The 12,335-nt window shown below is 45.6% G+C and overlaps 1 protein-coding gene across 1 annotated transcript in view; it reads right to left on the bottom strand.

Annotated features, from left to right (window-relative positions):
- The window catches only part of LOC119442827 (uncharacterized), a 77,249-nt gene extending 74,150 nt beyond the window's left edge, over positions 1–3,099 (bottom strand). Inside the window, exon 1 of the mRNA XM_037707862.2 lies at positions 2,661–3,099. Within this exon, the coding sequence (XP_037563790.1) occupies positions 2,661–2,763 (103 nt within the window). The 5' untranslated portion in view covers positions 2,764–3,099. The remainder of the gene's footprint in view (positions 1–2,660) is intronic.
- Between the last annotated feature and the right edge of the window lie 9,236 nt (positions 3,100–12,335).

The following is a 12,335-nucleotide window of genomic DNA, read 5'->3' as shown; positions in this document are numbered from 1 at the left end:
AGTGCACTGCAGGTAAGACGAAAAGTTGAACGTGTTGATCTGTATCACTGGTGTTAATTAGCGTTTTTTCTTGCCATCAGAAGGCCCTCAACTCATAATGACCAGAACCTCTACTCGTAACGAATATTTAAGTTCTTTTCATGATATGACACATTGTTATCTGAAAGAGGTAAATATTTGTAATCAATAATTTTTGAAATTATGAAAGATTAACTGACATGGCTTTAATATTTATGCTACATGTCCAATTGTTTTTCTACAAGGTTTGTGTTGTGCTTCCAGAAAAATATATAGATTTGGAGGTCTTTAGAACACTGAGTCATAATTCGCGACTGTAGAGGCTAACATGTCTTGAAGTTCTGTGAAGTTCCGGAGCCCCCTTGAACTAATTTATTTAAAAATTATTTCTTAGAAACTGAACGAGAGGAGTTACCAGCGATTTTAACTGCTGATATTTAGAAGACCCGCAGATTATTCTCTGGTAAGCAGGAAACTGCTTTAGACGTCGCATCAGCCACACTTTTTTCCCCTTGAGAGTAAAAGAAATGTTGAAGGTATATGTGGCTGTATAGTAACGAAGTATTCCCCCTTAGAACCTGTGCTCTTTTTATGCCGCGCGAAGAAAGATGAACAGAGAGGCGCCGTAGTGTCATCGAAGATTGCCAGTCTGTGCTCGATGTTGTCGATAGGCCGGGTAATGAAGGACGCAGCAGCCAGTAAATGCTTAGTTCAACATCACTGGTAAATTTCTTCCCATAAATAATGTCTATGAGGAGCTGCTCGCGCTTGATACGTGCAGAATTTTAGCTACTCCTCTGATCTGGCACGTCGTAACACACGCGCACTGAACGACGATTAAAGTCGGAGTACCTCGCAGAAGACAATTGAAGAACCGACGTCAGCGGTTCTTAAAATTTATGAAGACCTACTACGGCTTATGGTGTTAAACATTAATCCATCAGGCGTTAACCGCACACAAACAGTTCTGTATGTCTTGCCAGACAGGGGAAAGCGCAGTGGCCACGAAGTTTTCATTATGAATCGTACACTCCAGGGAGTGCAAGACAAAACTACTGCGCAGGCCACAGGCTGGCAATAAGTTCTCACTGTAACCGCAAAATACTGTGGATGCTACCAGGTTTCTGTCATTTTGAACGGGCGCTTATAATTTGCAAAACCTAATTCGCGCAAGAACGGTTAGCGATTGGGACAATGCCGGTCTGCCGGCATGCAGATCGGATGGCCAGTGACAGCGATAGCGTATAAATCTCACTGCTATGAAAAAAAAAAAAAATGACCATTCGGCTATTTGTCGCGGAGCGACGTACAGAGTGAAGAAATACGGTTTGTTTGTGGCGTGTCTCCTGCTTGATTTTGTCAAACAGCCTTAAATTGTTAACCATTGTGGCAAGATTCAAATAGGCAAGCGTGCACCACAAGATGGAAGGACAATATGGGTGGGAGTTAGACCGTGTTTCACGTCAGTGATTTGCTCGTGTGGAGCGCTAAACGCGCCGCTGCTTTTTAAGTATTCGAATTAATTTCGTTACCACACCCGATCGTATGATAGGACAGTGATAGTATGACAGGTATGCTTAGAGTAAGGCGATCATTTGGACCTCATTAACATATACGGAGGGACCTATGAAAAAAGTTGGTGACATGTTGATTGCAGTTTTTGACATACGGGCTCAATGACGCGGCAGCAGGTGTTAGTGACTGCTGCTAAAACTGCCACCACTATAATTAGATCGAACACACACGTCCATCGCTGGTGCCACCATATACACCCGAACCTTTGCGTGTCCGCGGCCGCAGACGAGTAATTTAACAGCTGTAAGCTGCTTTTGTCGAAGCGGAGTGCGGGTTGTCGCTTGTACGGTTGCAGCTGTATACTTGTACACGCGTAGCGGCTGAAGGGAGCCCGTGAATTACCGCTCCTTGCTGCAGTCGCCCTTGTAAAAATGGACCTAGACTGCCTGTGTAGGCATCTCAAACTACTTTCCCTGTTTCCATCTTGCCTCTACATAACCTATCGAGATCCCCGAGGCTACGGGCGATACACACTCAAGGTCATCTCAGTCAGTACAGTACCTCAGGCAGTCGCAATCTCAGGTAGTATTGTATAGGAACTACATTGACACGTAGTCCATAAGCACATTTCGATTGCCCGATGGGCACCCGCCGTGGTTGCTCAGTGGCTATGGTGTTGGGCTGCTAAGCACGAGGTCGCGGAATCGAATCCTGGCCACGGCGGCCGCATTTCGATGGGGGCGAAATGCGAAAACACCCGTGTACTTAGATTTAGGTGCACGTTAAAGATCCCCAGGTGGTCCAAATTTCCGGAGTCCCCCACTACGGCGTGCCTCATAATCATATCGTGATTTTGGCACGTAAAACCCCATAACTTAATTTTAAATTGCCCGATGGGCTGTTAATAGAGTTGATCCGTACAAGTCTAAGGACTTTATCGTATAGAAAATGTAATATTTTTTGTATGAAACGTGCGAAGGCATTGCTTGCAATTACAATATAAGATAAAACAGAGACGCCGCCTGCAGAAGTTGTGTGGGCCTTCCACAGGCGACTACGGGATGCCGGATGCTTCCGCAGTCTTCTCGGGCACCACACGTTTTTCGTTTTTACGAGATCGAACTCACCGTGGGACTCCGTCGCCTCGTCGTCGCCACCGAGTGCCGCTGACGTGACCAGGTGCAGTGCGCAGCATAGGACGAGGGCGGTCACCAAGACGAGCTCCCGCATGGTTTCGGATACTGCTGCCGGCTGTCACAGTCGGAAAGGAAGGTAGCTACTAGCTCTCTCTGGCGCTGGCGATCTAGCGAAACCCCTTCGTGCACGGTCGCCAGCCACACCACGCTGTGGCGCGTTCGGACTCGAGCGAGCTTTGAAAAAGTGCGCGCTCCTCCTCGTCCGCGCCTCCTCCTCTTCCTTCGGCCGCGTCTCGAGCGGAGAGGGCGGGGCGAAGCCGCTACGCAACGACTCATGTGACCACCGTTCGCCAATCGCGCAAGCGCAGAGCGTGGGAGGGCGCGAGGGCTCTTTTGCGTGTACTCCGCTTTCGCGTTAAGGGGGTGATTGATATTTTCGTTTCTTCCTGTTCCAACTGTGAGGGGATTTCTATCTTGTCGGCAGACCCTTGTAATGATAGCTACCTGTTCGGCCCTTTCCAAGGGCTCAAGTAAACATACGGTACACGCGTGTCTATCGCAGCATTCCTCTTTTTCTTCCTACTTTCGCATTAGCTGAAAAAGAAAAGTTCTTGGACGCTTTGTTGAAATTATACTATGATAGCGCAAAACTAGCCGAGTTTTAGAAAGCGGCGACGCGGAAGTTTATGTACTCTGGGCCGCGCGCTCCACTCAAGCTAGGAACACGTTTTTCTCGGCTGAGGGTCGGCAGCCGACACCAAAAAAGAAAAAAAAAAAAGAAAAAAGAAGAAAGAACGAAAAGAAACGCGCAAACGAGCAGACACCTTTGTGCGACAATGCTCGCTCTTTGGCTTAGTTCCCCTCACTAAGCGAAGAAAAAGTTTTCAAACAATTCGGGCCTGGGTAATGCGCGTTCAGTTCACTGCGGATTCAATTTGCTCCCCCTTCAGAATCAAAAGGTAGAAGAATGCATCGTAATGTTTACCAGAGTTGACGGTTTGGACAAAGAACCATTCGTAAAATAAAATCGTTATTTCTCTATCTCTCTCTGTGCATCCCAATTCATTGTGTGCTCATCTGTCTCTCTCAAAGCAAAAAAAAAAAAATAATAATAATAATAAAGAAAACACCATTTGGTTTTCGGAGTGTTTATAGCAGCAAGTACAACACCGTAGTCCTGACTTAGGCATCCTCAGTGACTTCAAACTACGTACTTACTGCGCCGAACATACTCGCAGCGTGTTCGTTGGGGCATACCTAACAGAGTTTTCGCATATAGGTACCGTTGTCCACCTCCTGCCAGATTTCTAAGCTTACTGATCTACGTCAGTTGCATCCGCGGTACGGCTTAGCTACTGAATGCGAAGCGGTAGTGGTAGAGTGACAGAGCGCAACTAAAACTGTCGGTGCTAACACTTCGGCCAAAATTCGGCGTAAGGGCGAGTGTGTGAGCTCTGCGTCACTTGTCGTGTTCAAAAGATTTATATTTTTCGAAAGTGGATACAGGAAAACGAACCCTAGGTTACATTTACCTTATGAACGCACGTGTTTTTCGTTGGCTTTTTCACACATATTTTCGATCTCTTTTTTATAAACTACTTTTTTTTCACGTTCAATTTCGTTTTGTATACCATCTGGATTAGTATATACTTGCATCCTGAGCTAATATCATGTCGTAGTTAGAAGCCACGCTCATCGTAACGGGTCTTACTTGTGGAATTTCCAGAGGATTATCTGGGGAAAGTGCTGCGTTATACACGATTACATAAGCCTATATATATCCATCTCGCTTTTGTGTAATGTGTGTAAGGAGGCCGCTCCACTGCTCCGACACGTCAAACTGCACATAGTGCCAATAACTAGAGCCAGATTGCTTACAGAAGACAGTTTAAGAAGGGTTCATGTCAGTATTTCCTATAGTATTCACACGAGCACACTAAAATTGGTAGTGGCATGAACCGCACTGAAGCACGAATGTTTCTAGTATAGTCCAGGGCGCTCACATCACGAAAGGATCCCACAGATTTGACATATCGCGACATTTTGGCTTAGTACGAACAGCATGCTAACAGGCTACGTGTCGCAACATCGCTTTTCGCCGCCATGGCCATGAGTGGCTCTGGCTTAACACTCTCAGTATAGGGAGCCTATACATAGTCCAACACCGTAGCTCAACTGGTAGAGCATCGCACGCGCAATGCTGAAGACGTGGGTTCTAATTCCTCGTGCGGGCACATTGCCGTTTCGTCCACTTTCGTTTTCCATATTATTCCCACATTTCAATTCAGAAGAGAGCCTAAATTTCTCCTATATATGCTGTCTTTGGCTTCACTGTCTGTTGGCTTCGCATGGTCGTAAGACAAAAATTGAGTTCCTCAGTTCCTCTCATACTTCTTGCTTGTAACATCATTACGAGTACAATTAGTACTACAATACGAACACGCAATCTGTAACGATGGTATGTGTGTAACTATTCCTCCGACATGAGAAAGCATTGATGACACACCCTTGACATGATGTTCTATTGTGGTATCCGCGAATGTTGTTTCGTATTATCGTTGCATCTTCGAGTCGTACTTTCGTTCAGTGATTCAAAACAGAAAGAAATGTCCAAGTCAGTGCAACTCAAGGGAATTCGTAGCCTCCTCACTACCAGGCTGCAGAGAGGCTGATATCGGTGAGCGAGAGCTTCCTAACGGAGGAGAGTACAGGAGAGGGGATGATGGAGGAGAGCACGGGAGAGGGAAGAAGGTGGGTGTGGGGGAGGAGATAGAGAGGTGCAGAAGGTTTTCATTTGCGCCCCACAAAATCGCTGTGGGTCTGGGTCACTGGGTCAAGCCTAGGTGAGCTTCGCTGCAATATAACCCAATTTCTCCTTGCCGCCACGGCCCCCTCCGCCGCTCATTCCTGCTACCTGCGCCTTCGTTGGCCTTACTTCTCTTCACTTACTGCTCCAGGCCCAGCGGCGCTGAACTTCTCAAAGTGTGTACGAGGTACACACGCTCTCAATAAATCTGTTCTGATTTGATTTGTTTGGGCTGAGATTTTTTCTCTCTCTCTCTCTCTTGAGGATAAGATATGGGTGCAAGGAGTTGCCGGGAGAGAGTGAGTGCTGCAAACTTTTAGTGTCACCTGTTTCGTATAACGTGCACGCAGTCAACGGAATGCGTTTCGTGCCGCTTATTGTGCGCCAAGGTAAAAAAGTGATCATGGTTATTTCGGTTACTCGGATAAATGCAACGGCCTTGCAGCACAGCTTATTCTGTAGATATACCTACACAATGCCGCGCGATATTCCCTCCCCTGAGCTATAGACTTCGGACATGATTCGCAAATTATTACTTTTTACAATTGGCCGGTTGTCATCACTAATAATATTCGTCGCTGCACTGTGTTCAACGTCACGATATTGGTTGACATGTGCCCTTACGAACAATTATAGCGTAAGAAAATTTTTGTAAGTATGGGCCTTGTTCTAAAAGTCATGGTTGAGCGTAGCTGTCGCACCTCTCGCCGAAGAGGCAGCCAGAAGCTTCGGCGAGTAATGAATTGTCCTTCGTTTTTCAGAACTTTTAAGCAGTTATTTACTTTTTTTTGATCGCACGGTTTGCATTTATTTACTTAACCATTTATTTGAGAGGTCACGTGAAATTAAAGCTTTAGGATGTAGTAATATCTACATAATGTTGGTTGCGAGGAAGTAGAAATAAACAAAAAAGTGTATCTGTGCATTCAAGTGTGTATATTAACATTGCTTCAATCTGTGTGTGTGTGTGTGTGTGTGTGTGTGTGTGTGTGTGTGTGTGTGTGTGTGTGTGTGTGTGTGTGTGTGTGTGTGTGTGTGTGTGTGTGTGTGTGTGTGTGTGTGTGTGTGTGTGTGTGTGTGTTTGTTTGTTTGTTCCACATTTGGTTTACTTTCTTTTCGCATACTGTAAATCTACATGAAGAGCTTGTGAATTGTGCGATCGACTTTGAACGTTGTAGCGCGTAGAATCGCGTTATTGTGTATTTTTCTCACTTTAATTTTTCATTTGTTTCTTTTATCACCTTTTATTCCCTTTATCCCTTTGCCCAGCACAGGGTACCCAGCCGATATTTACACTGGCTAACCTCCCTGTCTTTCCTTCCCTTTCTGTCTCTCTCTCTACACGAAGAGAATAACAACATTCAATTTCGTTCCGTCGATAGCTCAGTTGGTAGACTGTACGAGTGCTATTGGAGAACATTCAATAGCAGTTTATTGCATTTGATTCGCCTTTTTGGGTCTTTAGAAGATAAAATGACCTTTGGAAACGCCCTTACGGAATGGAACGTACAGATATTCCGGAAAGCGCGACGCCGCCAACTGTAAGAAATATATATATATATATCACCTAAGAAGCCAGACCGTATGAGGTTTAGACAACTGACTGGACTGTGCATATTTGTCCGGAAGGTTCCGCCCAGGCGCTAGACTTATCTCGCGTGCTAGGATGCTCACTATATATTGACAGTGCGACCTTCAAATGCGCGGTTGCAAGACAAAATAAGGGGCCAGATCGAACAAGTCTTATCGCGAACACTGAACTGTCTGCCTTTTCGAAGCAAAACCCCGGTGCAACATAAGCACTATTATACGAGAAGCTCTGTGGTATGCCAACGAACCAGTGCTTAAACTTATCTTGCCTTTTAAGTCTTCCGCACGACGGAGCTGTCGAATGCCAAAATCAAACGTATTTGTTTAGGCAGCGCGAAACGTACTTGTTTTGTTCTTTTAATTTGGTCTACAGGTTTATGCGTGATATATATTTACGATAGAGGATAAGTGGGCTGTATCAACAGGCGTATGCAGTTTTCTGCATGCCATTAGCCTTAATTTTTCTTCTCTTGCCACCTAAGGCAGGAAAACGAACGTTTCGCTGATGAGAAACGTTGAGTAGAAAATATATTTGGAATATGATAACCTAAATGGGAACTAAAGTGTGCTCACCGAGTAACAGTAGATAGACTCGTCCCCATTGGTTGCTAGATAATATTAGTTGCCTGCGTAATGCTTCCGGCAATTTACACATTCAGAGTCACGCTCTTCGGTGCTCCATCACCTAGAAATGACTTATCAGGATTGCCCACAATATTACACGGTCATTGGTTTTTCAAGGCAGCAGCGGTGCAGCACTTATGGCCTCAATTAAGGGCACTAAATCTCTAAAACGGAACTGAGGTCTGAGCGTGCGATGAGTACGTTAGAAATAACTCACGCACCTGACGTCGCGACGTGTATAAACCAACGGAGGACATGACAACACCTTTTGGGAAAGGCTATAAGAGCTGCCTCAAAAAAAAAAAAAAAAAAGTGAGAAAGAAAAGACTGCGTTGTACAATACGCATGAAGGCTAAGCTGGATGTCTGGGGAAAAACTGGTGGATAGCGTTTTGCCACCCCACACAGCAACCTAGTGAATCTATTTGTCACCAAGCAAGGAAGTCACAGGAATACCATCGTTGCTCAAAATGCCCACGCGTGGGAGGTGTAATGTCACGGGCAGAGTATATGATCTCGCCAAGGAACATGATCGGGGTTCTAGAGAGGCCGCCAGATACACCTTATTCTCCCGCCCCCAAATCCCCTCCAATAAAGCCATATATCACGCGTCGCATGGATCTTCAGTCCTTGCTGCTGCTGGCTGACTTGTAACTCTTCCGCGGCTTCACGGCTGCTCTTCTTGACGCGTATTTTGTCAGTTCACGCACGCGCGGCTGCCGTTTTCTCTATCATGTCTTTTATTTGTGCTCAATTTTTCCTGTATTAGTGCGTGCGTGCTTCAAGACGTGGTTCGAGGAATCGGGGCCCCTGGAAGATAAATGGAGTTTGCTATAGTCGGAGCTCCATTCAGTGGCCTGGACCGCAAGCCCCCGTGTGCTGCCTTAAGTACACCGTGCATGAAATCTGCCAGCTGTGGCCAGGCTCGGCGCCCAGTCACATTTCTAGGAACGATTTGCACCGCGCACTTTGCATTTGTCAGTGCCAGACCAACACGCTCCCAGAAGCGTGTGCCCGACGCTTCTCGCCGGTGGAAAAGTCAATGAAATCGACATTTCTAAGCTCGGCCTTTGGCTTCGTGTTCTGCAGTGGCGACAGCCAATTTGTTTAGCATTCGCACAATTTGTTTAGCGTTCGCGTGATGTGGTTGCCAGTTGTGCCTGGCGTGACAATTAAGCTGTTTCGCGAGTCCTCCAGGGTTTTGTTAACGGCTGTAACTCTCTCTGCCTGCTCGTGGTATTTATTTGTGTTATGCGCAGAGAGAGAGAGAGAGAGAGAGAGAGAGAGAGATAGAGGAGATAAAACAAGGAAACGTTCGTAGGTTACACGAACAGACGTGTCCAGTTGGCTACCATGCGCTGCCCTTTAAAAGAATGCGTCCAACGGTTCTTTTGGCGTGCTCATGGCCTCATATGTAAAACAATTCTGAGAAGTGCGTGACATGGCAGAGTTGTTTTATCATTGATAGCCCGGAACAGCCATTTTTGATGCGCTTTCAAGAGGTACGTGCAGGGGTGAAACCTCAATGTGGCTGTCATTAGCTTCCCTGTCTTTTATATTTTCTTTCTAGTACGTCGCCCAGAATGACAGGACCCAAATAATTAATGACACACGTACACAGAGCTGTAACATACCAGAATAAAAAGAAAGCTATGAAGTAGATCATCATGCTTGCAGCAAGCAAACATGGTCTTTTTGTCTGGTTACTGTCTGCGCTGCTCGTGGAAGCTTGTTCGTCACCAACTCGCTCAAGCCGTGCACCACCCAAGCAAGTTTCTCGTTATTAGAGAGTTTTAGAATAGGGGCCCCAAATGTTTGGGGCCCCAAAGAGCTTTGTGGGTGTTAGCGTTAGGGAATGCAGGAGTGATAAGCTTTATAATAGGGCTTTGCGTTTGCGAATAGCGTCTTGCGCTTGCAGCGACACTACGGTGTCAAAGAAAAGCTATTAGAAATAATAAAATAAACTATACCAATTTATGATAAGAAGAGTAATTTTGACTTTCGTATTTTTGCGTTTAATTACAATTTAGAGGTTATTCTATTAGCAGCAAGTGATTTGTTGCGCTTAATCTTGAGTAACCAACTTTACGTGCCTTCACCAGCCAATTAAGCTAATCCATGTTAGGCCTACGAGCCATGAAATAGACCACGAATTTGGAATCAGCGGCTTCTAATGAATCAATCTTCATTACACACGTTAGTGGAGAGATAGCGATAACCGCAGTCACTTCTCCTAGCTTACGAACTTCACGCGTTACCACGAATCGACCCCAGTTTGGTGCTCGGTTAGAGCCGTCGCTTCTATGGGCGCCGCTATGTTTTGGGCCCCTATTCTAAAACTCTCTATTTACTTACTTTTTGTTTGTCTAGTTGTTATTTGCTGGGAAACTTACAGGAATAGAGTTCGCCCGATGTACACAGTTCCTTATCCTCTGATCCGTTAACAGCAAGCAAATCATATATGAACAGACGGAAACTTATAAAGTAGATTATTGGAAGATGCTTTCAGCAAGAAAGCATTGTCTTACACGGAATTACGTTCTCTTGCCGAGCACGATATTTCACCCGTCGTGAAGTTCTGGAAAAAAAAAAAAAGGAAGGAGTCGATGTGTATGAGCTGGAACAACTCCGCCCGCGTTCTTCAGATCCGTTGTTTGAGAGGCGGGAGTAGTTCCGTGAAAATTTGATTTTCTTTAAATCCACTACCCATTATTTTCTTTTTCTTATCTGTTGCGGTGCCGTATACGCGCTTGCGAGTCTTCCTTTGTCATTGCCCAAGTACTGTGGATTGAAAATGAAAATAGAAAGAAAAATAAGTACCATGTATTGGAAAGTACTTGGGGAAGCGATATCGAAGCTAGGGGAAATAGATGACGCCCATTTTCCCGTTCTACACTGGTGCTGAGAAGGACACATCCAGAAAGGATGGGGGACGGGGGGTGGAAGTCATACCAAGAAGAGGAAGTCATATGAAGGATCGTTAAACTCATCGCGGTATTGAACTATTGCGTAATGTCATCATCTGTTAGGGATGAAAAAGTGAAGGACGTGGTCTCGGGAACTCGATTCATAAGGTCAGCTTAAGGTGAAATACACGTCATAAACCTATTTAGGCTTAGGCGCTTACGCTTATTCCTTTGTCATCTTTATTTTTTTTCTGGCACCCCAGAAAGGAAGCTCGTGATCGACGTGCGACAGACAGTGCATTGTCCTTATCAGACAGAGAAATACGGCTCTTCGCACGCCTTTCGTTCTAATGCACAGTCTATTTTTCGCAGCGATAGCTGCTAGCAGGCATTTCCCCGTACTCGAAATGTCGTCATCCTGTTGACTGTTGTTGATGATAACGGCCCCAGGTTGGCCTCCGCGTTCCCCGCCAAGTTTGATTCACAGGTGCATGCACTGCATTGGCCACGATCTGATTACGAGGCATGCCGTAAGGGGGGTCCGTGGATTCCGGATTGATTTTGACCACGTGAGGTTCTTTGACGTGCACGAGCGCTTTTGCCATTTCGCATAGTTAGATAACCCACTTCATAGTTGATTTTCTTCACGACGCAATAGTCTAGATAAAATTAGCGTAACTTTTTTCGAACGCTGGTGGCAAGAATGTGAACAAGCCCATTAAGTACAGTTTCGCAGGCGTCTGAATTTACATTCAAGGTGGACATCTTACGTAGGTGTTTCCGGGTTAATTTTGAAACAGATTGAACACACTGTGCGATATGAGTACGCACTCGCCGGGGTGGCTCAGTCAGCTAAGGCGTTGCGCTGCTGAGCACGAGACCGCGGGATCGAATCCCGCGGCCCCGGCGGCCGCATTTCGATGGAGGCGAAATGCAAAAACGCCCGTGTGCTTGCGTTGTAGTCCACGTTAAAGAACCCCAGGTGGCCAAATTAATCCGGAGCCCTCCACTACGGCGTTCCTCATAATCAGAACTGGTTTTGGCACGTAAAACCACAGAAAGAAGAAGAAGAACAATATAAGTACGCGGGGTCTTACTAGGATATGGAGTGATTGGCCACACGTACAGCACGAAATTAAAAGCGGAGTGCAAATTAACCCCGATTAACAGAAAACTGCAGCACCTTTCTTCTTCTGCAGCCAGAGTATCAGTTTTGTTGTAACGGTTCGATGCATAAGTTAGGTTGGCCGTGTTTTTGAAATCGGGTAACTAGCGTTCAATAGGAAAGAATATCCAGGAAATGCCAGCCCGACATTCCTTCAGCTTTTCGTTGCGCGTCGTATTCATTAACTCCTAAAATGAGCGGCAAGTTCAAAGCTCGCAAATAAAAACAAACTGGAAGTAAATAAAAATGAAAAAGGCGAATGCCCAAACTAGGACACGTGTCTGTCCAAAGAGTGTATACACCTTTCCAGAGAAGCAAGCAAAACGATGGAGGAAACTAGGGCAATTTTCACAATCAGTTTCTTCATTTAGACCGGCAGGTTTCGCCAGTCAGCTTCCTTATTGTGTTTCTCCTAATGAGAGGTCGTGCGCGTCAGCAGTAAGTTCGAACACACACACACACACACACACACACACACACACACACACACACACACACACACAAAAAAAAAAGCGATGTTTGGCAGCTGTTATTGATTCTTTATAGTTCTGGTTTGTTTTAGTTGCATGTTTTAGC

The sequence above is a fragment of the Dermacentor silvarum genome, chromosome 2, assembly GCF_013339745.2.
Source record: "Dermacentor silvarum isolate Dsil-2018 chromosome 2, BIME_Dsil_1.4, whole genome shotgun sequence".
Lineage (NCBI taxonomy): Eukaryota > Metazoa > Arthropoda > Arachnida > Ixodida > Ixodidae > Dermacentor > Dermacentor silvarum.
This window is presented reverse-complemented; position numbering and strand designations above follow the sequence as displayed.